At 34.5% G+C, this 25,676-nt stretch overlaps 1 protein-coding gene across 5 annotated transcripts in view; it reads left to right on the plus strand.

Moving 5' to 3' along the window:
- The window catches only part of dre4 (SPT16 homolog, facilitates chromatin remodeling subunit dre4), a 45,006-nt gene extending 21,910 nt beyond the window's left edge, over positions 1–23,096 (plus strand). For 4 of the 5 annotated variants that reach the window (XM_071590211.1, XM_071590213.1, XM_071590212.1 and 1 more), the window contains 15 exons: positions 2,223–2,421; positions 2,808–3,006; positions 4,874–5,112; positions 5,423–5,565; positions 5,698–5,880; positions 7,116–7,247; positions 9,192–9,361; positions 10,941–11,130; positions 12,804–12,879; positions 15,251–15,348; positions 16,588–16,658; positions 16,760–16,834; positions 19,561–19,629; positions 21,785–21,919; positions 22,244–23,096. In XM_071590211.1, coding sequence (XP_071446312.1) covers positions 2,223–2,421; positions 2,808–3,006; positions 4,874–5,112; positions 5,423–5,565; positions 5,698–5,880; positions 7,116–7,247; positions 9,192–9,361; positions 10,941–11,130; positions 12,804–12,879; positions 15,251–15,348; positions 16,588–16,658; positions 16,760–16,834; positions 19,561–19,629; positions 21,785–21,919; positions 22,244–22,250 — 1,986 coding nt within the window. In that variant the 3' untranslated portion in view covers positions 22,251–23,096. The remainder of the gene's footprint in view (positions 1–2,222; positions 2,422–2,807; positions 3,007–4,873; positions 5,113–5,422; positions 5,566–5,697; positions 5,881–7,115; positions 7,248–9,191; positions 9,362–10,940; positions 11,131–12,803; positions 12,880–15,250; positions 15,349–16,587; positions 16,659–16,759; positions 16,835–19,560; positions 19,630–21,784; positions 21,920–22,243) is intronic. The other variant, XM_071590216.1, reaches the window with a different exon arrangement.
- The last annotated feature ends 2,580 nt before the right edge of the window (positions 23,097–25,676 follow it).

Below are 25,676 nucleotides of genomic sequence, written 5' to 3' on the forward strand. Positions count from 1 at the left end.
TAAATTATTGATTTGAGCCAATTGTATGTGCCTGCTAGATCAGTCATGCTCATGCCTTGTTCTCACATTTCCATGATTTTACTTTTCATTTCTATGGTTATTTTTATTCTCTAATGGGTATCTGGCTGATTTCTCTTTGGGGATGTTTTTAAAATTATGCATAAAATATTATTGTTAAACTTGACACAAAAAATCACATAATATTTCTGAACAAGTTTAGGAAAATGCGCCATAAGAAGTGACTCTAAGATGCTAGTGGAATGAGTACTAAACACAAACTGAAGCAGGAGGCATGCAATGACTCTAAGAATTCCTTTCTCATCACTCATAATGTGAAAATTTGCTTGTAAAACAAGTCATTTTTAAAATACTATTTTCACTCGCTATGCGAGTTGCTCATTAAGGAGGATCCACTGTATGCATAAAATCATTGCCCATGAACAAACACCATTGTTGGATATTGGCATATGCAAAATGGTGGTCTGACAAATAATTTGAAGATAGTAACCATGATTATGCTCGAGTATGGCTGTAAACAAATGTCATAACTGTTGATCAATGGTAACGTATTTGCACTAGTGCTTGCCACTTGAAGGCTAATATTTGAAAATCAATTTACTTTCCATTTGAAAGCCTACCATGGGTGTTATACTACACTAGAAACTATAGATAAAAAGCTAATGAGTGATTTAAAAGCCTAATCCTTCATAGCAAGAAATCAATTTAGCAATTAATTTTTGAAGAATTGTGAGCTCTTTTTGTGTGAAAATTTCATCATATGCAGTGTTTGACCAATGATGAGTATATTTTAATAACTAATGTAGGTAGGATACAGTTATTCTCAGTGTACACTGGGGTTGTACTCATAAAGTCAACTATATTCAGCCGAAATAATTCTAATCATAGGGATATATGAATACGTACGGAATCGGATTGGTGCAGTGGTGAAAGTACTGGCTTCCTATTCAGAGGGCCTGGGTTCGAATCCTGGAGACAGCATATTTTTTTCAGTGGTATCCCGATCCCTACCTGAGGTGCTTTGTGGAGAGCACTTTAAGTGAGTACATGGTCCATCAGATTGGACATTAAATTTGGACCCCTTGGCACCTTTCGTTAAGAGTAGGCTAATGGCAATGCCTCCGCTGCTCTCCACCCTTCCTTTTTTCTCATCCATCCGTAACGGCTCAAATAAACTCAGCTGTTGATCACCTCCCCACAATCTGCTTACCTGAATACATGTTCAAAATACGCATCAGGTTGTTTTTAATGTAGGAAATAGAGTTCCTCATGAAACGAAGTTTTGTAATAGTCGATTGTGAAGTTGATTTTAGTTGAGAAAGCTGCTTTAGTGTGCAATCCTGAGAGCTGCTATGCTAGGTGTAAATTTGACCCAGATCAATTGAGTCAATCTCAGCATTGAAATTTCATATTAAATTGAAAAAGTCTAATCATCATCCTGTTCCTGTTTCATTCAAATGAAAAAGGGAAAGTAATAGGTTCAGGTTATTGTGGGAATGAACCTCTTAAGAAAAACACTTATTACGGATGTGAAATGAAACGATCAATCGTGTGTGTGTGTTTCCAAAAAGTTTCTTCGGAAAATACAATAATTCTGAGTTTTGTGAGGCCTTACCCAATTGACTAAGGAATCACATTAATGGCATATTCACAAAATGCAATCATTTTTTTTTGTTTTTAATTTTTTTGACATTGACATAACATACCATTGTTGAGATTGATTGAGTAGGGATGCTCACGCAGAATGAAGATTGATGTATAAAATAAAGTGAGTCTTTTTGTTGTTAATATAAATGAATAACTTACCATACACTTGTAAAGAGGAAAGTGACTTGGGATCAATGAATAAAATTTGGCATTGATGATCATTGTAGAAATTGATTCCATTTAGATAATATCCAGTGCAAATGCCAATTGTTTTGCCAAAGAATTTATGTTGTAAGATAAGACCAGATCTATCAGACCAATCTCAACATTAGGACTCTTGTTTTCCAGGAAAAAGTGTGAATCAAGTGCCATTACAATTAAAAATATATTTTTTTGGATTATTACATAAGTTGAGAGAGGAACGTATTAATTAATGCATATTAGTATCTGAAATAAAGAGTTGATTTTGATTGCCTGCATCTGTAGCGAATTATGAGTTAAGTTCTAGTTTCAAGTTAAATTTTGGATGACAAAGGGTGCTATTCTGATAATTTCAGCAAGAGGGTTCGGCAGAAGAGAAGAGGAAGCAGCACCAGAGGGAGCTGGCTGCTCAGATGAATGAGGCAGCACGGCAAAGGATGGCCCAGAGGAAGAGTGGGCAGGCTGAGGAGAGGGTGAGGAAGTCAATTGTATCATACAAGAGTAGCTCACAAGTGCCAAGGGAGCCTGAAGTGAAAGAATTGAAAATTTTTGTTGGTGAGTATTTTCATTCATTTTAAGTGATAGAATTTAATTATGGCTTACCAGGTAATGAAGAGTTTATATGTCCTAAGAATCCTCTGTTCTAGCTCAGATGTTTTGACTTCACATCCCCAGCCAAATCCATGCAATGTGGTTTTCTGGCTATCAATATTGCAAAATACTGTATTCGTAAACCATGCTTTGTTGTCCTTTCATCTTGGTTTTTTGGTGACTCTTTTGAATGGAAAGTGCATTTGCCAACTTTTTTTTATATATCAACATTAAATAGAATTCTGAATTTTGAAGGACCTTTTCGAAGAAAAAATCTAAGCTTACAGTTGATCATCAATGGTTCTCTCATCAATTTGTATATTAATTCCTATTTTTGTTATTATGAATAGATCGCAAGTATGAAACAGTCATCCTTCCAGTCTTTGGAATAGCTGTTCCATTCCACATTTCAACGATTAAGAACATATCTCAGAGTGTAGAAGGTGACTACACATACCTCAGGATAAACTTCTTCCATCCTGGAACAGCTCTTGGAAGAAATGAAGGTGGAGTGTATCAACAGCCAGATGCAACCTTTGTTAAAGAAGTGTTAGTATTATTTCGTACAATATAAGCATGTTCGTCAAACATGCATGTTAAACGTCTAGTTATAGAATGATTCTTTATGATTGGACTTTTAAGTTGCCTTTCTAAATGTAAAGAAGACTTCTGTCTCTTAGTTTCCAGTAGATTTCTTTGAAGCATGCTAAGTTTAGTATTGTTGTATAAACATCACAGAAAAATGACGATTTTCAACCTGAAATTTGGTTTAATGTGGTAGGTAAGAGTAGAGTTCACTTAGTACTAAGTCCAACCGCATGTGAAATTCACACACCATGGTAGGGGGTCAGTTCCATTGTGTTTGCAGCCTGTGGTTTTCTAGGAAGATCTGGTACCTGGAAACAGTTTAGGAGAAGCTGAGGGTGCCCAGAGGCATGTTCTGGAATCAAACCCAGGCCATTCTGGTCAGTAGTTCAACTTTCTACCTGCTGGAATAACATGTCCCCCAAAAACGTTATAGAAAGGAAGTAAATTTTGGTCATTGTTTACGGAGAGATAAGTATTGTGCGTTTATTAAAGAAGCGTAAATTAGAAAAGTCGGTCTTTTAAATCTCTGTTTTTAATTGAATACAACCATATTTCTTCTCTATTATGTTCATCAATTTTAAATTTAGTTATTAATTCTGAGCTATTGAAATTTTTTAGAAAGTTAACTTATGTGTAATTAATAATAAATTATTTTCTGTCATATAATGATTTTAAAGTTCCCATTTTATAATAAAAAGGGAGGCGTACTGTCAAAATATATCTTGAAAAATTCTTCACTTGTGGAAGGTAATTGTAGTACATGGTTACATAGGCAAAAACTCCCACTGACACCATGTTTATTTGCAGGTATTAATTATTTCAGAAAGTAAATGGAATGTATTTGCATGAGAATCTTTTCTCCTCTACTCCAAATCACTGCCCAGAAAGGGTAGGGGTTCAGACAATACGAAAGATATTCAATCTATTCTCCTGAAGACAGGCCCCAGTTGTACATCCTGTCTTTCTTTTGCTCATCAATTGGTGATGTTTTCCAAAATAGGTTCTTCATTGAAAAATATTTTCTCGTGTCAGATACTAATTTAAAGAAGCAAATCATTATTTTTGGAAATATGAATAAAAAGCAGAATAAACCCCTATAAGTGTACATTTTGCTTTGTTTCATCTAAAATTGAACCATTTTCAATTGATATTACAACAATTGTATCGTCATGTCATGGTGCTATTATTTTGTGATTGAATAATGTCAAAAAATTCTTATTGCCAAATGTTGAAGCCTCCTTTCCATTCTACATTATGTCATTCATGAACTTATGAAGTGGAATATTTCAACTTTTTTGTCTGAATATGAGATTGTTATTTTTCCACTTTCACTCAAAACATAGATTCGTAAATTGCAATTGCCTAATTATTGGCATCCAGCAGGCCTGACTTATTCCTTCCCTTACTTCGTTTGCCCAATGTTCTCCCCTCTATCACAGTCTTCAACATCCCATTGCTAATCAAAATGCTCTGAATCCATCTTTCCTGCCTCGTTTGATTTGATAATTTTACTACATATTTTTGATGCCTTTGTGTTGCTAAAAATGTTTTAATTTTAGAGAAAAGCCCATCTAATGGCTATCGTATGAAACCATGCGCGTATAAAGTTTGTTGAATTCTTCGTGGAAAACTTATATTTATTTTTCATAAACAAACATATTTTTCTCTTCCCATTCCTGTGTATTCAAAGTTTTTTTTCCCTAAAATGATAGCTCAAAAAACTAGGCCATCATATACTCAGTGCCGTCTTAAATTTGGACTGGTATAATGCTCTATTAGCTGTCATAAGTGAAGTTCAACAATCAATAAATGGTCTCAATTTTAACAGGACATACCGCAGCACTAATGTGAAGGAGCCAGGAGAAATCAACCCACTCTCTACAAACCTGAGCACAGCATTCCGATTGATTAAAGAAGTACAGAAACGTTTCAGGAACCGAGAGGCTGAGGAGAGGGAGAAGGAAGATCTTGTGAAACAAGATTCGCTTGTCCTCTCTCAAAACAAAGGAAATCCAAAACTCAAAGATTTATACATTCGACCAAACATTGTTTCGAAAAGGATGACTGGTGAGAATCTTTTCTTCATTGCTTGTTTCCTCTGATTATGAAAAATTGATATCTAGTTTTAGATAGTGAGTAATTAACTATTCTGAAAAATATGTTCAAATAAAAAAATTCTACGAATGCATTTCAAGTAAAGCCTCATTCAGAAATAAGGCATGTTGATTGATTGATGTTTATTGGTTCCTAAAAGACATGTATGGAGCAAATCACATTGCTTGCAATAGCCTAGACAGGCACAATTACAGAGTTGCTACACCAGTTAAGACCCTATCAAATTCAGAGTGCATTAAGTTGATATCTATTTTTTCCTCAGGTTCATTGGAGGCTCATGTAAATGGTTTCCGTTACACATCAGTGCGAGGAGACAAGGTGGACATTTTGTACAACAACATTAGGAATGCATTCTTCCAGCCTTGTGATGGTGAAATGATTATCTTGTTACACTTTCATCTCAAGGTAATCATCATGTCAACCTTTGATGTGTGATCCTTTGTCAAATCTAAGTAAACAACTCAAGTGCATAATTATTTTCTTTTTAAATGATACTAATTCACATGGTCAATCTTAACAAAATTCTCCCTTCATTAGAATGCCATCATGTTTGGAAAGAAGAAGCATGTTGATGTGCAGTTTTACACTGAGGTTGGTGAAATCACCACTGATTTGGGCAAACACCAGCACATGCACGACAGAGATGACTTGGCAGCTGAGCAAGCTGAAAGAGAACTCAGGCACAAGCTCAAGACTGCCTTCAAAAGCTTCTGTGAAAAGGTGTGGATAACAATACATATCACATTCTAGAATGGCTACGCATTGCCATGTTGGATTGCCAAATATAACTTGATAACCCATGAACTTGTATTTTATCTAACGTGTGATTTTTCATTCTTGTAAAACATAAATCTTGTTTTTCCAACTTTGGAGGAAAAAGTGTTTTTTTTTTAATTTAAAAAAAAATAAGGAGAAACGTATGTGGCCACAAGTAGATACGCTGGTGTCTTTTAGGCACCATTCTAGAGAAAGTGACATGTATGTCATCAAAGACCAAAGAAGCGTTGTGGTAGGATCGCAGTTCTTAGATGTGCAATTTTTCATAGCTGTGAATGATCCAGTGATAAGCAGAAAAGTGGCAGTTACAGTTAATCTTAAAAATATATGTGTCTCCATGTCAGAAAAAGCATCTGTTTAACAGTTGTTTGAGTCCCATTTCCAAAGCTGATGAAAAATATGTAAAAAACCTTGCAAAAAAGCCATACATTTGTTATATAACCGGGGCAAAGTTGTAGGTCTGAGGTTGCAGTCGGTTCCCGCTATCTTGTGATGAAATTTGAGCATTGATATTTAATAAGTTTCAATAAATAATCTCGTTGCAAGACAGCATTGGGTTAACTTTGTCCAATTCATGTCTGTCCCCCATCTCTCTCAGGTTTGAATTTTCCAGTTGAGCTGAATTCACTGACCAGTGCAATTTTTCTATTATTGCCATTTCCACAAATCAGGAAAAACAATAATTGTATGGGTATTTATACTGTATTCTTAATAAAGTGGGGAAAATGTGAGAATAATTTTAGGAACCTGGAATATTTTATTAATACTGATTTTCACCACTATATTTGCCTAATTCCAGAAATAGTATGTCTCAACATTCATATCTGCCATAGGTTAGCTTCTGTGTTCCAAGGGCACTGTATATATTGTTTCATTTTTACACAGTGTAGAACACAATAGTTGTATAATCGTTTTAATTCCCTGGTTTTGCCTTGTTTAAATCAGAAGTAATAGCACAAATCCAGCAAGATTTTTTTGCTGACAAAGCTGATGTTTCAGGGGTTGAGGTTGTATCAGGTTTCATCGATCCCGTGGATTCCATGGATTTGGATTCCAACTTTCGGAGTGTGGTTATCTCAGAATGGATGTCAGTTGAAAGGCTGTGTGTGCTTGCTATAATTATGACTCCTCAATTGAGTACTTCACCAATGACAGAGAATTTGTGTGTTTTCTAATAGGTTGAAACTATGACTAAACAAGAAGTTGAATTTGACACGCCGTTCAGAGAGCTGGGATTCCCTGGTGCACCGTACAGGTCTACGGTGCTCCTGCAGCCCACTAGTGGTTGTCTTGTCAACCTCACAGAATGGGTAAGTGGATATTTTTTTGTTGGTTGCTGTTTTTTCATGATGTATCTACGAAATTATTAGGTGTTGTTTTTCCATCAATGTGATATAAGTTAGGGTGGTTACATTTCAGAAATGTTTTAAATCGGAAAATCCGTGGAAACTTCTTTTTTCCATGGAATTTCCCAATGATGAAATTCAAATTCTGTAACTGATGGAGTTCATTGAAAGTAAATTTACGAGTAAAGGTCATGTGAGGGTTGAAATATTCTTTTGTTTTTATTTTCATGGCTCATTTGTGTGTGCCATTGTGTTTTTGGCTTAAAAAAGTTTTCCCTTGGAGCATGGTATTGTTTGTAAATTGCCTTTATATAATGATTATAATTACTTAAATAAGGCCTATAATTTTTACATTAATTATTAGAATGATTTAAGTAACTGGCAAGATATTAAAAAAACTGATGTTGCACATCATAATTGAACTGTTCTCTTTTAGGGAAAAAAGTAGTTTCTCCTCGCTACTCCTTTAAGAATTGCAAGTGCAAATTTTTCATCTTGCTGGTATTGAGGAAAGCTCTTTTCATATTACGAATGGCTGAATTCAATTTTCCAAGTTATTTTGCAATGATTGCAACAAGATTAAGCTTAATGCCCAGCATTGATCATGAACCTCCAGCCATCACCTCCTATTTCTATTATGCCTGTGCCACAGATATTTCCACCATCGTATGGTTTTTCTCCTATGCTCCCAGAACCTCTTCATCCTCTCTCTCTTCCCCCCCCCCTCCCTTCCCTCTTTCTTCTGAGATTTGTAGTATCCCTTTCTGTTAATATTTCGCATCTGTATTTCTCCAACCTGTTTCTGTCTTTTGTCTTTGACCTCTGTAATATTAGTTGCTGCACACTTTCCCCAATTTTTCTTTCCTTCAACCATTAATTTCCATCTCAGTCCAGTCCCCTCCAAGTTTAATGACCTTTCTTCTCATCCTATTCATTGTTTGCCATATCCTTCTGCTCAATCTGTCCATGTCCATCCTTATTGCATTTCATGCATATTTTACCCTTTTGGTTCTGATTTTATCTGAGATCATAATCTTGTTCATTAAAATTGGGGGGGATCGAGATGGTGCGGGGGCTAACGTACTGGCTTCCCACCGAGAGGGCCCGGGTTCGAATCCTGGTGGCGGCAGACAGTGGTATCCCCAACCCCTACTTGAGGTGTTTTGTTGAGAGAACTTTAAGTGAGTACGACGTCCGTCGGCTGGGACGTATAACTGTGGACCCCTTGGTGCCTTTCGATAAGAGTAGGCTAATGCCGACGCCGGGTTTCTCTACACCCTTCATCCTTTCCTTTCCATCCCCTATGGTGCAAATGACCTTAGCTGTCGGTCGCCTCCCCTAAAAACTACTACTATTAAAATTGCTACCTTGATTTTTCATCCCATCTTTCCCTTCCTGTTTTGATCCCAGAATCATCCTCAGAATTTTGTTCTCTTCTTTATCCATTCTGCCCCGTATATTTCCTGTATTTTTTTCAGAGCTGCATGTATTAGCGAATCCAAATTCATAGTTTCATAAGTTAATCTGTTGTAGATTTCCGATAGATTAAATTTTTTACATCCCACAGAAGTAGTTTTAAGTTAAATAGCTTTATTTTAAATTAAATTAAATGTTCAGTTCTTTGCATACAAAATAAATTCCTAATAATTCCAGATTTTTTGTTTAAAAAATTCTTGTTTAGTGTATTTTTGGAAATTATTTTTCCCATCATGATGTTAGATGTATAAGATTTGCTTAGGGTAAGGAAAGGTCCGACATCTACCCAGGAAATGAAATAAGGGAAAATAGTCTCTTAATTAGAATAAGACAGGGAATTGAAATATGTGCATTTTTATAGCCACCCTGGTCATTTTTAGAAATATTTTATTGTGAGTTTTGCCATTTATGTGACCATGATCTCTTTTGCAGCCTCCTTTTGTCATCACGTTGGAAGATGTAGAGCTGGTCCACTTTGAACGTGTGCAGTTTCACCTAAAAAATTTTGACATGATATTTGTTTTCAAAGATTATCAACGGAAAGTTGCCATGGTCAATGCAATCCCCATGAACATGCTGGACCATGTCAAGGAATGGCTTAAGTAAGTGAGCTTAGGCTTAACATAATAGAATAATAATTCTAAATATATAGGAGTACTTGTAGATGAAATTTGAGTATTTACAGGATGTCCACTCACCTGGGAATCAGGCTCCCTGGGACAATAAGCTAACTTGTCACCGTGATCTGTAACAATGAAATTGTTCTTAAATTTCTCGATCTTAAATTTTTTCTACATTTTCATTATTTTGTTCCTTGAGCTATAATTACTATTTTTTCGCTTCAATGTCAATTCCTGGTATCCCTGGTACGTTGCTTGCCATTTAGTCCTTTTTTTATTACATAAAATTCAGCAGAGGATGTAATCTCCCTTCTCGTAATTGGTGAGAGTATCCTCTTCTTCCATTATTCTGGCTTTCATTTATTTTCATTGTAAATATTCTCAAAATACTCTTTCAATCTCGTCAATTTGTCTTTCTCGTCACTAATAATTTCGCCATTGTTTACCTTAATTGCATTGATCTCTGGGTTAATTGAATGGTGTCTCTTAGTTCTTTCTGTAAGTTGTTTCAACTTTTCCCTGGAATAGGTTATGTCTCACTTCTTCTCACAGAATCGTCTAATTTTTTTTCCTTGTTTCAGCATATTTCATTTTTCAGCCTGTGATAACATGCTTGCCCTTTATCAGTCCTTGAGTGTTTGTATCATTTCATTTTACTATTAAGTCCACTATATTATATTGTGATTCATTGTTATCCATTCTCAGGTTTATTTTGGCTTGTAGCTTTCTTAATTAATTCTAATTTCTTTGTCACCTTGTTTTTGTTTACACTCATCTTTGTAAACAAAACTGGAAGATAATGATCTTGTGAAAAGAAAAAATCTAATTGTTAAGTTAATTTTTTGATGATTTCTATACCATATATGATGTGTATGGTCAATGGTGAATAAAAATATTGTACTTTCTGACTAGTTGATAAGTTAGGTATTCATCTCTAGAGAAATAATATTACTTCAAGTGCTAATGGGTTCGTTAGCATCTATTTTCAATCTTAAGTAGTCATTTTTCTGGTTCAGTTGACCAACTCAGAAATGCACGTATTAATGCATTGATTTCAACTATTTAAATTCTAAAGAAACTGCGGGAGATGCCACAACAGTAACTTCTGACGGAGTCATCCGCTAATGTGCAACAATTTCAGAGGGTAAAAATTATTAGCCGTGTCCAGAATTCAAACCCGGATCCCTTAATGTCTGTTCAAGTGCGTTCGCCAGTTGAGCTATCAAGGCATCCTCTTAGAGTATGCATTTCAGGGTTTAGGAGGATGAAATTCAGAATTTAAGAGGATGCTTCAATAGCTTAACTGGCTGAAGCACTCGACTGGACATTGAGGGATCCGGGTTCGAATCCCGGTCAAAGCAAATGATTTCTGTGCTATGAAATTGTTGCATTCTATAATTTATAAATTTTTCTTTGATTTCTGGTTTTCTAAAACTGGAATAGTCATCGTACTGTCACTTCTTATCCTCTTTTATACTGAAAGCTTAAGAATAATCACTGGTGACATTGTATCAAATTCTGGGCTTCTCCTAATAATTAATTGTCTCTCTTTTGAATGAAGCTCATGTGACATCCGCTATACTGAAGGTATTCAGTCACTCAACTGGACCAAGATCATGAAGACTATAACAGAAGATGCTGAAGGTTTCTTTGAAAATGGTGGTTGGTCGTTCCTGGATCCAGAAAGTGATGATGAGAATGGAGAAGGAGGGGATTCAGATGATGAATCTGAGGGTGATGATGCTTATGAGGTTCGTCATTTCTTCATTTCGAGATAATATTTAGTAATTAATTCATAACAACAATAGACGTGATGTGTCATGGGATACAGTGAAACCTGGAATTTACATTATTTTTTGTAGTCTGGACTGCTCTATATATAAATGAGTGCAGTAAGAACCTCAAATTTACACTTCTGGACCTGGAATTTTCCTAAAATATCAGCGATGATGGAGCAATTTCATCATGTTTTTCTAAGGTTTCCTGTATTATTTCATTAATGTTTATTTTTATGAATAAATTGCCTGTTAAGGAATATATTAATCAATATTGAAAAGGAAAATTATCATTGGAGAAGCTATCTGCCATTACTTGATCCTGAACAGTATGATACTATGTTTTGTTTTTTTTTCAGTGGGAGCAACTTTTTTATCATTTAAAATTACATCCTATCTGTTGAGTGATCTTTGTTTCAGTTATTATTTTATTATTCTTGTGCATAGTTATAAAAAGGTGGAAAGATTATAAAAACATTAAAATCAAGTAGGGAATGGAACTTAACAAAAATTTAACTATCCATTATTGAAATAGAAAGAAAGACTCATACTTTTCCACAGATTTTATTATATGGCACGATGCGTTTATAATTTAACTGATAAGAAAGATTTAAGAAAAATTTAACTGATAAAAATGGACTTACCAGAAAGTCGAACAATTATATTTTCAATCTGAAATCTGAGCACAACAGAATCACCAATACCAAAGTTTAAGAAACTGCTTTTTGCATCATATAGCTATTCCTTTAAAACCTAGGAAGTATGTAGTTAGTCTATGGAACATTAGTGATCGCTTAAATCCTGATGTTGAAAACTGAGAGGGGAGAATATTAGGCAAATGAGGAATGGGCAGGAATAGGATAGGGATGTTGGATGGAATGAAGGGAGGAAGGAAACAGAGATAAAACAATTGTTGTAGAGTGGGACGTTGGGTTGTGTTATGGTAGGCAAGGCATGAGAAGTATTTGGTTGCTATGTTGGTCCGAAACCTGCCTTAGCTGGTAGATTACCTGTAGTAAAAAAAATTATATAATTATTCTAGATATATCATGATAAAACAAAAGGACTTTTACTGTATTTTTCCCTCCGACTTCAAATTAACATATTTTTCTTTGACTCCTGTTATAATATAAATTTGAGATTCTATAAATGTAATTTCAACAGTTATTAACCAAATTCTTTGAAAAAATTTAAAAATCATCCTGTTGTCCCTGGTTGGTGTAAAGAATATGAATTCCAGGATACAGGAATGTACTCTTAATACTTTGGTAGCATTGATTTATATAGATAGCTGATTGGACACGTAAAAACCAGTAAATCCAGAGTCAATAAATTGTAGGTGTACTGCAGTCAAACATTTTATTAAGGTCTATTGGCACTGTTTGTATGAACAGATTTTTAATGTTAACAGCTTTTGTTATATGAATTCTTTGAGCTGTTAATTTATTAAAAAATCAAAGGTATCATGATAATCAAACGATGGTCAAATTGCATTAAAAATAATGTTTCCTCTCAACCTTAATTTTTCATATGTATGTCTTTTCACTGGTCCTTTTAAAAATGTCAATTTTAAGTTTCACTGTTCTAAAATATGTTGCCCATTATTTCTGTAAGGAGTTGAGTCTAAGTAAGGCATCTTTTTCTTCTAGCCGGAAGATTTAGAATCTGATGAATCAGACAGTGACTCGGACTACTCAGAATATTCTGAAAGTGATGGGAGTGATGGTAAGTTAATTTATTGTTTTTTGAAGGTCATAGTTTCAATTAGCTGTTGATTCATGTGGCTGAAATACCTCTTATGCAGTGGTGTACCCAGGGGAACTTTTGTATTGTAAATTTTCCATCACGTCATAATTAAATTAAAATTTGTTGTCTCAGGCGTAACTTTGTGGAATTTGCATAACATATTGAAATGTAATGAAATAATTGACTTTGTAATTCCACACACTTTATTTTAAAAAAACACGACCCAGGTTTCGACGTTGAACGTCATCATCGATCGTGTTTTTTTTTTAATAAAGTGTGTGGAATTACAAAGTCAATTATTTCATTACATTTCAATACGTCATAATTGTTTTATTGTTACCGATGAAGAAAATAACTACGATAAGTGCACCAAATGCAGTCAAACTCCATATTTGCATTATCAGAATATAGGTTTTCTCACAAATTGGAAACATTTTTCCAACAGTCAACACAATTTCTATTCTTACAATGTATGTGGAATCCCATCTTTACATGATTTTTTTCGTTTTTCCACTATTCGCAACACTATGTGCTGGTTTGAATCATTTCAAATTATACTGGTAAAACAGTCACTCATGTAAGCCTTTATAAAAAACTCTAAGAAAAAAGGAAGAACTGTTGACTGACAACTGGGATCATTTGCACTGCTTCAATGCAATAGATATAGCATTGATGGGCTGCTGAATTTGAAAATATGGTCGTTATGGTTGAAAATATAGAAGTTAAGCAAGAAAACACCAAATTGACTGCATACTCATGAAGCAGAAAAACTAGGAATCATATGAAAGGCTTTAAAAGCTGTGCAGGAGCAGATAGACAGCTACCACAGTTTGGTGCTCATAGTGTCGTTTGAAATTCAAGATGCTGAAGAAGAAAATGAAGAATCAATGGGATTGAGGAAGATGGAAAGAAACTGACTCAAGGGTGAACTACCAGTGGAAGCTGGAAAAGGGAATGGCAAAAAGAAAACAAGATCAATTTAAAGAAGGTGATATGAAATTAAGAATGGATTTATAGAAGGGAAGAAAACTATAGGCCAAAGGAAAACATGAATTATAAACAAATTTCTGAAGCTCACAGCAGAAAAAAGAAAGTAAAAACTTATGGACCTAGAAAGGGAAGTTATGGCACACAAGGTTGATGAATGAAGTCAGCTGTCAAGCAAGAAAAGTCTTGAGCAGAATGGACGAATTCTCTACAGGAGGAATCACAGCATGACCTTGTCCAGGGAATAGTTGAAGCTCCTCACAGAACTCAGAGACACCATTTCAACAAATGTAAAGTATCAGTACCATTTGGGATGGATATGGTGAAATTCTTACTGAAGATGAAGACTAAGGAAACAAATGGAGAGAATATTTGGATAGTCTTTATGGTGGAAAAGAAATGCATGCTAGAATCCTGGAAGAAGAGGATACTGTTTATGATGATAAAAAAAGTTGATTAGAAACTTGGGTATGAAAGTAACGCTGCAGTAAAGGAACGTAAGGACTGGAAAGGCACCAGAAGTATATTAAATACCTTCGAAAATAATAGAGACATTCAGGGGATAATCTAACACAGGTATAAAATCTAATATTTTATATTTAAATGAGAGGAGAGATAGTGATGGGCTTCAAGGAGTAAGGTGGGCGGTCTGGTCTAATTTTTCCCTGCTGGAATGGCACTACTTTTGGCGACAATAAACACCCCTGGGCAGCAGCCATGTGTGAGGTTTGTATTTCCTAATTTGCCTCCTCTCCATCACAACCCTCCCCTTCTATTCCAATTTGTGTCGACCATCTGATGAATTTGACTTATTTGAAGATGAGAGTGGGGAACAGAAACCAAATATTCGTGGGAAACATTTGACCCATACACATAGTGAATGAGTAAGCAGCATATGGGCCAGGATATAAGCAAGATGAAGGAGGGCTTGTTTTTATTTCACCTCCTTGGCATTTTTTATCATTAGATGGCACAAACCCTTATGCAGGTTTCATAATCTATCCTCCTATTCTTTATTATATGACACTTTTATCCATTATTTGGTGGAAAGTTTCCATTGTGTAGGTAACAGAAATATAGCAATTCCACAATTAATATTTATTGACAACCATGTTTTCACCGCTGTGTCACTGTCTAGAGAAGGCCTAGAATGAAGAATGGAAAGTGAATAATGCAATATGTCTGTGTAAGGAACTGTGAGGGAATGAAGGAACTGGCAGTGTTCAGGATAGTTGGGAGAGCTGCTTCTAACCAATTGCCAGATTGCTAGCCTATGATGATGAAGAGACCAAATCTAATATGAGCATGTACAATATAGGCTTGATGGATACTGATCATCTCCTCTTTTTAATTCACCTTTCAGGTGAAGAGGAACTTAATAGTTCTGAGGAATCTGGGAAAGACTGGTCTGACTTGGAAAGGGAGGCTGCTGCTGCTGACAAGGAACGACAGGACTTCCAGGTTGGTCCTTTCATGATTCATTGTTCTTGCGCCTGTTTTTCAGGATTGAGCATAATCCTGATAATATAATATAAGCATAATACATCATGGACGAGGCGCATTACATTTTGATCTTGTGTGGTCCGATCCATTCATGAGTTTGGTTTAGTAATTGGCAATAATGACTAAATACTCTAAAATACTTTACTGTTGTAACTCCATTTGATGACTCAGTTGCATGGGCACACTATTTCAAAATAGAAAAAGCAATCATTGACTGATTTCCAAGATTGTGTTGTTTCCATTAAGTTAAATGCATCATTACTCTGCAGCTTCTTGTTTGTATAAGTTTTTTTCAGTAATTCTGTGTAAAATGTAATTTATTTAATTTTTTATGTGTATAACCAGGACCTTGTCCGGGATTTTTGTTCATATAATGGGTAATCCTGACTGTGATCCAGTGTACTTCAATTCAGTATGAGACTATGATAATGTTATGAGCCAGCTAATCAGCAATTTTATAGTAGTTTTTTTATTTATCCCAAAATTTTCCGTGACCAGAACACTTCATTTTATTTAAAATGGTTGAAATTTGTCATGTACGCGAGACTTTGTATGGTAAGAAATTAATATATCAGAAGTCATATGTTTCTGGAGGTCCCAGGGTGCCTCTCCACAAGCTTTTTATGCCCTCTATTAGTCACTCCTTGTCAGATTCATTGATATTGTTAATAATTTTCTTTCTTCTCCATTATCTCCTTACCTTTCTCTTTCCTGTACCTCCGAGCTCATCTATTTACAAGCATTCCCTTCCTATTACATCTCCAATCCTTTTTCTTTCCTAGTCATCTGTTGTGTTCATCAGTGCTCGTACTTCACCAACTGTTCTTAAAATTTCCTGGTATATTTTCATGTTATCATTTGATACTTGAAATTTTAAAAGTCTTCTCTTAATGCATTTCTCAAAACTCTTCTCTCTTTTCTGTAATGACCAAATTTTACACTCTCATAGAAAAGTACCGAACCAGGAAACTTGCAATTTTCTTACACAAATTCCAGAGATCATTGCACTAAATTATGAAAAATTAATTCATAATTCTTTAATTGATATAGATTTAAGCTTTGATGGGTTTGAAGTCCCAGGCTAAAGCTTAATGCAAATAGTGTTCATTGGAACAAGTCTTACTAAAGCTTCAGTTTTTGAGCATATAGAATGAAATTTTCTAAATCAGTTATTTTTTTCCCATGGTTTTCATTCAGGATGATACATTAGACAACAGGAAGAAGAAACCTGGCTTTGACAAGAGGAAGTCGTCATCAAGCCATGACAAGTGAGTCAAATATTTTTTTTGCTTTGAATGATTTGCCGTAGGCTTTTGAAAATGTTGTTTGAGTAACATTATTCTCATTTTAATAAATTTCCGCCCTTTAGGCATTCATCTAGCCACAAGAAGCATAGTTCCAGTCATAAGAGTGACCACAAACGTTCAAGTGATAAGCATAGCAGGTGAGTTCTTTTTTGCATTATTTACCAAAACTTTATTTTTTCACATTCCAAAAAACATATGCATGCAAAACAATGACATTCATAACACCGACTTAAAACGCTCAAGTTTTTTGCAAACTGAATGTGAAAATAAAATGTATTAGTACTACAATTCATTGACACGATTTCTATTTGTAAAATGTCCTGTTTCTCATGGCTGTATCTAATATTAGGCAATTTGCTTACCTTTTACTCGAGTGTTAATCATTATTTGTTAGCCTGTACTGATAAGTTTTATCACACTTAAAAGAATGGAAATGATAAATTAAATTTTATCTCAGTTTGTTTAAATGATACCTGATTGATGTCAATGATTAGAAAACTAATGCCTTTGGGAAACCATATTATCCTATTGTTAAAAGAAGAACTAGCGTGTGTTGATAAACTACCCATTTTAATGTAAAATTATAGCTTAGAAACTATTATATATGTGGAGTGTGACCATTTGAAAGTAAATTGGGGATGCCCTTCTGTGGGTTTTGGTATGTTGTTAAATGACTCATATGATTGAAAGTTACTTTGTTATTTCCTTCAGTTAGTTAGAACATTTAGTGTGAACAAATGCATACCTGAACCCTATAGCTTCGCAGACAAATACATCATCCATTTTGTTGTTTTGTTGGTGAATCTTGTTTAGAGTTAATATGACGTTTCTGTGATTCCATAGAGATAACCCATGATTTGCATTTTCTTTACTTAAAATGTTTTCATTTCCTGATGTCTGGGTTTGCCTAAAATAACCAGGGATGGATTGAAGTGAGAATTTTTATTGATTTGTAAAATGAGATCCATCAAATATTTATCCATCAATGCAATAATAAATACAAATATTTCTTTTTATAGCTAATTGTAGACCTTACTCAACTTCAGTATGCCTTCTGGCTGTAAAAATCACTGATGTAGGCCCAGTACCTTCCCCTGTGACTTCTGTGGTTTCTGGAAAAGTTCTGCTAGCCACAGAATCTCAGTACTTGGGATTTGAAATAATGTTGTCCAAAGACATGAGACGGGATTTGTACCCACGACACTTAAGTCTGTAGCAGAAGTCTCTCCAATAGTTTGCATAGCCTAAACATATGTATCACATATATTTCTTATCTCATGAAAAAACAATTTTCGTAATGGAAATTGCATGTAGCAAATAAGAGTATATATACATATTACTTAGGTCATTGTTTGGTTCCTTGAAAACATGTTTGTTAAATGAGAGACTATTTTATATTTATTCTTGTAGTACTTTCCTTGAAAACTGTTAAATAGTTGCTGTTATAGATTATGGCATATGTAGTTCATGGCCTCACAGAGTATAGATAATGGTTTAATAGCAGTCACAAAATCAATTTTGTGTATAATATTTGAATTTCCTCTATTCTCAGCTAAGAAAACCTTTTAAACATATTTCTAAGTGGAGTTTAACATTTAGGTTTATTAGATGACCTAGTGACTGGGACATTTAATGAGATGAAAGATATACTGGACTGCAAAACAAACTGAAAAATTGTTGCAGTTTCAAATGCCATTATGAAATTGTTTATTGCGGACTTATGTTTTTTACCAGAACAATATTGATAACTGAAGATTAGTGCTCTGCTTTTCATGAATTAGATCACACTGGTGGGTGTGTATAAAGTGATAATAGTAAAGGTGTATAATATTGCCTTGAGGAATGATTTAACGCAAATGCTTAGAGCACCACTAATACATCCAGTGATAGGTTGCCCATAAAAATTGAGCGGGGGTGAATTGAAATGAGAATTTTCATTAAAACTTCTGTAGTAAATTTATATGTATGCATCGATAGAGCTTTAAGGAAACAAAATATATTTACCCACTGATAAATTACATTCAGGCATGAAATGATATAGCCATCCTAATTCCTAGGCTTCTGCAGCATCTTGAAGTAATGTCTCACATTTTGGGTTGCTACATTTGTTATTTTGGGTTAAGAGGTTTTTCTTCTTGTGTCAAAAAGCATCTTTAGGTCCTACTGGAGAGAATCTATTGTGAACCTAATCTGAAAATTGCAGCTTTACTGAAACTGAAAGATGTGAATGTAGTTATCAATTGAAGCAGCTAAATTATGTCCTGATGCCTCCAGTTATTCAGTGTGTAACCTCCCATTAAATTCACTCAAATATTTTGGGGTTTAGCAATGCGCCTTATGATATTGATAAAAATACCATAAATGCTCCAGTTTTATTAATGTAGTCTTTCAACTTGTCCAAAATGGTAAGGTAAGTCTTAAACTAGTTAATGCATCAAAGAAACATTAGATGTTACTTTTAATTGCCTTAATAAAGAATTATCAATAGACAAAATACCAGTAAATGAGGTATGTCTGTATACAGTTGGGCAAACCCTGAAATTGTTTAATATCGAAGTAAATAACAGAAGAGGTAGGTACTACGTTTATATAAAGCACTCTAATTCAGTTTTTGCACTAACTACAGTACAAAAAGTTTTTAATATTGTTGTTGAGTGCAGTAATTATGTGGGGGACTTATTTTTCAGTGGTGTGGATGGTTTGGTCAATTCATTAGAGTAGTCAATAGTTTTTTAAATGGTTATTTAACTTTCATGAGTGTATTGTGATAGGGTTAATAGAAGACTTGGTGTGGTTCCCTGGAGGGCATAATTTTATGACTGTACCATAATTTTTATCTTCTATCTGCTTACCCTTGGACAAGGCCTAGCAACAAGGCCAAAAGTTCCAGGGATTCTAAGAGTGGAAGCAGTAGCAAGAGCTCCAAGCACAGGTTTGCCCTGTTAGATATGTCAGTGTTGTAGTTAATGTATGCTATCATATGTAATGATATAATGCTTGATAAATGCTTTGCCATTGGGTAGTCAAATGTTCTGTACATTCATTAGTTTCTTCTTAATTTAAACACACATTATTTTTCCCTTCTTACTAATGACAGATGAAGTTAATCATTGAAATCATTTGTGGATGTTGCAGTAATTCCTATTCCATGTTTTTCAAAAATGTACAAAGAAATCATATTTTAAAGTCAGCCACAGGAACCTTGAACTCGGACATCGTATTCTTATCTTATGTAGGCAATTGTAACTTTTCTCAATGGTGTTACCCCTATAAAACAAATGTCTCCTTTTTTTCCGACATTTTATTGATCAATTACAGTTGCCATGATGGACTAGGGATAAAAATTAGGAAGAAAATTGTCAAAATAATGTCAAATTTTTGGGTGAATTGTGACAAAAGGAATAGTATTTTAGAAGAATCTAGGGCAAACCAGTTCTGATAATTAGCATTTTTATTTAAATATTTGTGTAAGCATTAGCAATTAACATTTGTGTAAACATCTTCAAACAGCAAAGTCTCTTATTTGTCGCCCAAAAATGCTTGCCAATTTTAAATGGGATGCGTTAAAAATTAAATTTGTTAAATAGATAACTAAATAAATAATGCAAAAGCATTAAAATGGCCAATAACTGAATTAATTATTTTCTGGACCTCTTGAAATAGATCAACAAGTTAACTCTTGAAACCATAAAAATTGCAATCATTGAATTTTTAGTATCCATTAGCGAGTTCATAGCCTCATGCATTATAATCCTCTTCAAAAAATAAAGATACCAAATTTATATACAATGGCATACTTCTCCTTGTTTGCCCGCATTTAGTGTGTTGCTAAAAGTAGTTAAAGGAAATTGAATTATCAACAGAATATGTGAGATTAATTACTTCCTCAAATATTTAAGACTCAGAATATGAGATCTTTATCATTAAGACGCTTGATCTGTGCAAAAAGCTCAATGGTATTTTTCTTACTCAGGGTGTCATTTATTTGCATATTCATAGTTTAGTCTTGCATGTGTTATTAGCTACATATTGCCTGTTGCATTGAAATAACACATTCTTATTAAAGCTTATTTAATTTAGATTGTAATTTATGCATTGGTACCTTCAGTTATTACATGCTTTATTCTTAGATTTTAGTAGTTAATCATAAGTAGGAATTACTAATATTTCATTTGGGTTTGGCAACTCAGTGCCCCTACTATATGTCTTTATGATAAGTTCTAGGCCAGTGAATAACTCAGGGCAAAATGTTGCCGGGATCATTTTAATATATTGTCATATTTAGTATTGAAAATTGGTATTTTTAGCATCCCGCATTTTGTATAGCTAGAGAAACACTTGTTTTATTGGAGCATTTTTCCATCTCAATAATGATATACAGTATCATTTTAATGATACACATATCATTATAATGAAATACATTGCAAAACAATTATATAACATCAGGCTTATTTATTTGTAAAATAATGAATTTTTCCGTAATTTCACGTAGAATATTTAATCGGGAATGTTTCTTAAACAAAATTTAATTGGTCCAAGCTAATTAGTTGACTGGTGAATTGTGTGCACCAAATTCTATTCAATCCTGTTACAAACATGGTTTTTAGAAATTTACTTTTAAGGAAGACTCTTACACAACACATTACACCCGAGATGTTAACCCATCAAAATTTTTTAAATAAATAATAATCAGAGTAATACTTCTAAGTTTTTTGTGAAAGATGTCAGTCTCAGGCCTTAAAGAAAGAATTGTGCAAAAACACAAAATACGTATTTTGTTATAAGGTTTATTGCTAGTTTTCTTTTAATCTCTAGTGACACTTTTTTCAGCCAGATTCCACATAATAGTCCCACAAACATTCTAAGATGACACCTGACCGGAACTAGTAGCCATACTCAATATATGCATGATTGGAGGCCAGACATTTATATCAAAAGCTATCTGTCAAGTAAAGCTGTTATGTATGATTTCCTTGTAGGTGACATGAATGCGAGCCTTGAAGTTGATACCTTCTGCTAGTGAATTGTATGATTGTAATCATATGGTGATTCCTTAAGATGGTATTTTTATTCTTTTGATTTCACAGTCCTGCCAAGAGTAAGGATAAAGATAGACATAAGCATGACAGCAAGAGTTCCTCTTCAAAAGATGATCGCCGAGACAAAGATAAGAAGCGACCGAGAGAGAGTAGTAGTGATGGCAGGGACAAGAAGAAAAGCAAGTAAGTCTGTTGAAAGGTATCAAATTGTCCATTTGCATTTCCTTTTTAACAGATAAACACAAGTTAAGTGAGCAAATGAATACTCGTACAACTAAATAAAAATATGCATACTAAAACATCAATACTTTTTCTTCAACATATATGACTTTTTCCGTCAAATTTTTGTATGACTTACAGTATCACAGGAAAAAATTGTAATTCTGCAGTTTTTTTATATTTTTTTATTTATTTACAGCATTACCGTGTAGGATATCAAATTGAAATAACCATTAGGTGCCAACTGTGCAAAACAATCCATAACTAAAAATTTTTCTCTAATTTCAGGAAATAAATGAAATCATGCCAGAAGACTTCACCAAATCAGAATAAACATTATCTGCTGATGGGCAAGAGACCAGAAGCATTCATTACCAAACTATAACTATTGGTGTGGGCCAAGTTGGATGCCCCACTGAAAGCCTTCTAGATTAGTGAATGTCTTATGAAGTGTATTTTAATAGAGTGACTTGGACATTATTGCTGATTGTGTGTGATGCATATGATATTTTTCCTATACATCTCCTGGGTTTTTTGTATACCTACCTTGGTGTTATTGTAATGCTAGTTTACTTGATCAATATTTCTTGCATTGCCATGGCTACAGTATTCTTTCTTAGCATCTGTTAGGTTGTTCATTCATTTAGGAGTATGTAAAGTTAAAATCATCCATTTAGTTTTCTTACTCATGATAACCATTAATAATTTTGTTTGATGATTATTTTAGTTGCCTATATCATATGTGCAGTCCTATGTTCGTCTGTCCCCTCTTATGGATCTGAACATGTTTCTAAGTTATTCAGTTGTTTGAGACTTTTTCTCTCTCTGTTTGTGACATAATAGGGTCCGGAGACCATTTTTCATTCCAAATGTTATTTACTGTATTAGTTTAAAATCCTGGGTACATATTTTTGTAGCTTAGTGAAAGTAGAACCATTGTAGCCTATGACTAGCAGGTATACACGCAAGGTATACGTATATGTATACTCATTGTTGAAGATGAATTTAGTTTTGGAAAATTATACTTTTAATTCTAACCTGAGAAGCCAACTACAATGCGGTACATGTCAGTCTCCTTAATATTTATGTATTTTGATGTTTTTACTTTTTCAAGCTACTTCTGAAAAAAATAAATTTTTGAATAATGCTGGTTGAATTTGATTAACATTGTGGTGTGCAATGCCAGAGACTATGTGAAAGCTGGGCACTCCCTTTACCCTTCCACCAAGTGCAAGTCACAGTACTAACGTCGGAAGAAATTCCACGGTAGACCTGTGAGTGAGTGAGTGAGTTTTGCTAGGGTTAAGGCATCTTCGCATACCCAAGCAAGTGAGTGATTGGCCGCAGAGGGAAACCTCTCGTAAGCCCTGATAGAGTGTGAGTGCATGCAACTAGCAAGGATCAATGCTGCTTAGTACATCCAAGCTAGAGAGTGCGTGATTATTTTGCCTTTATTATTATACGTGTGAGTGACAGGCCACTGGCGCAGAGGGAACCTCGCCTAAGCCCTGATTGAAGGTGAGTGCTTGTGACTAGCAAGGATCAATGCTATATAGTACATCGGAGCTAGAGAGTGCGTGATCATTTTTCGTTCATTATATTTCTTAATTTTATTTCACTACGTGTGATTGGTGGGCCCCTGACGCAGAGGGAAACCTCTTGCAAGCCCTGATAGAGTGGGAGTGTATGCGACTAGCAAGGATCACTGCTGCATAGTACATCCAAGCTAGAGAATGCGTGATTAATTTTCACTTTTTAGTATTCAAAAATTTTTGTATTATTCTAAATTTTACTACGTGCGTTTGAGTGCTTGAGACTAGCATGGATCAATGCTGCATAGTATATCCAAGCTAGATAGTACGTGATTCATTTGCAGTCCTCCATTTCATTGTTCTAACCGTTTGCGGTATTTAAATATTTCAATTATTGTCAGTTTTTTACTATTTTTATTGTTGGTCTTATTTTCAGTTAATTATTTAATTTTATAATTTTTATCGATTTACTGCTTGTATCTTCTCCAATTTCCCTCACCCATCCTTTGCCCATTTATAAGAGTACAGCTGGGGTGGACTCTTCCCATTATATGTGAAAGCTGAAAAAAAGAGACAAGGATGATAGCAACTAAAGGAGATGAAGCTCAGAAGATTATAAAACAAAAAGGAAAAAGAATAAATGCAAACATTCCATGAAAATTAAGAAAAATATCAATGGCATAAAAAATATAGTATAAATTCTTAGGAAGTAAAGTGCTTTTGGAATCTGTTATACAGGAGAATGCAAAAGAGGACAAAGGAATGAATATGAGAGGAGTGGTGGTGGTATTGACTAAAATAAATTTGGAATTGGAGACTGTTGAATCCAGTCTGAATAAGGAATCCAGTTAGGTTAACAAAAGTGAAAATGAGGTTGTAAATGCAGGGAGAATTGTGAAGAATATAAAAGTGACATATGTAGATTGTAGTGGAATGCTAAAGGTTGGGTGCCAATGACCTAAAACTAGTCGCTACAAATTCTCTAATTTTGCAAATGTTTGGGAGAATGTATTAGAATGACCTCTATAGTAAGGGACTGAAAGAATAATTTAGCATTAAAACTTATAATTATTTTATGATTATTATTGCATAAACCTCGTTGCTATTAGGCAATTGTCAGTGGCAATGGTCACTTTTACAAAGAAGAACAGATATGAGAAAAAATGCTCTTATATACAATGACACTTTAATATAACCAACCCCACCTTTACCATTACACGAGGGCTAGGTTCTCACCATCCCTACAATGCTCCGTGCAGCCTGGGGAAAGTGTCCAGTTAAGTGTTGATTGAATGATTACAAAATGTAGCATTGAATGGCATAAGGGGAGAGTGATGCATATTTTCCTGTTATGGGGATGTTTAGATCACCTCTTTACACTTACGTAAGTACTGTTGAAATGTGCGAAAGAAAGTTTATTGTTGATTTGAAGTGGACTTATAATGGGGAAAAGGTACAGAAGATTTTGAGAGAATATGGTATACATTTGCTGTTATAGTGCCATAAAAGCAAAACACAGAAATAATGAGGACAGTTAACAATAGCTTGGGCAAATTGGTATGAAATAACGCAAGGTGTGAAGGAACTTCACTAAAGCTGTTCAATGTTAGGATAGATATGAGGGAAATGGGTACAATGGTAATGTAGATGTAAATGGTACAGTAAGCCAATGATGGAGTGTTGATGAGAACACAAAGGATTCACTGGGAATCTTGGATAGCTCAAATGAGGTACCAGAGAATGAAATCACGAGTAAAGCATCTAAAACTAAGTGAAACTACTCATTTTCTATGATGTTCTGTGCTTGATAAAGAGAATGAACAGGAAGAATGATTCCGTAATAGTGGGAGCATTGAAATAATTGAACTAAAGGATCATTTCTTTAAATATTGAGAGAACATTTGTGAAAGCTGGTAAGAGAGCTGATATTAGGTAGGTAGGTGAATGCCATCATTAAGGTTTATCTAATTCAACAAAATTAATAGAGTATAGTAATGTGTGGCCCATCCCACATTATTGTATGGAAGCACAACTTGGGAATGACAGGATAATCATTAATGCGGTGGGTATGGGATACTTGTGGTAGCAGTTTTTATGACATGTTGGAGAATGAGTGAGCCATCTTAGAATATGATTTAGATGGCTTGGTAAAAGATAAGTATGAAAGTGTGAGCTGATTAGTTATGTTG

The sequence above is a fragment of the Hetaerina americana genome, unplaced genomic scaffold, assembly GCF_022747635.1.
Source record: "Hetaerina americana unplaced genomic scaffold, ioHetAmer1.1.p SCAF_4, whole genome shotgun sequence".
Lineage (NCBI taxonomy): Eukaryota > Metazoa > Arthropoda > Insecta > Odonata > Calopterygidae > Hetaerina > Hetaerina americana.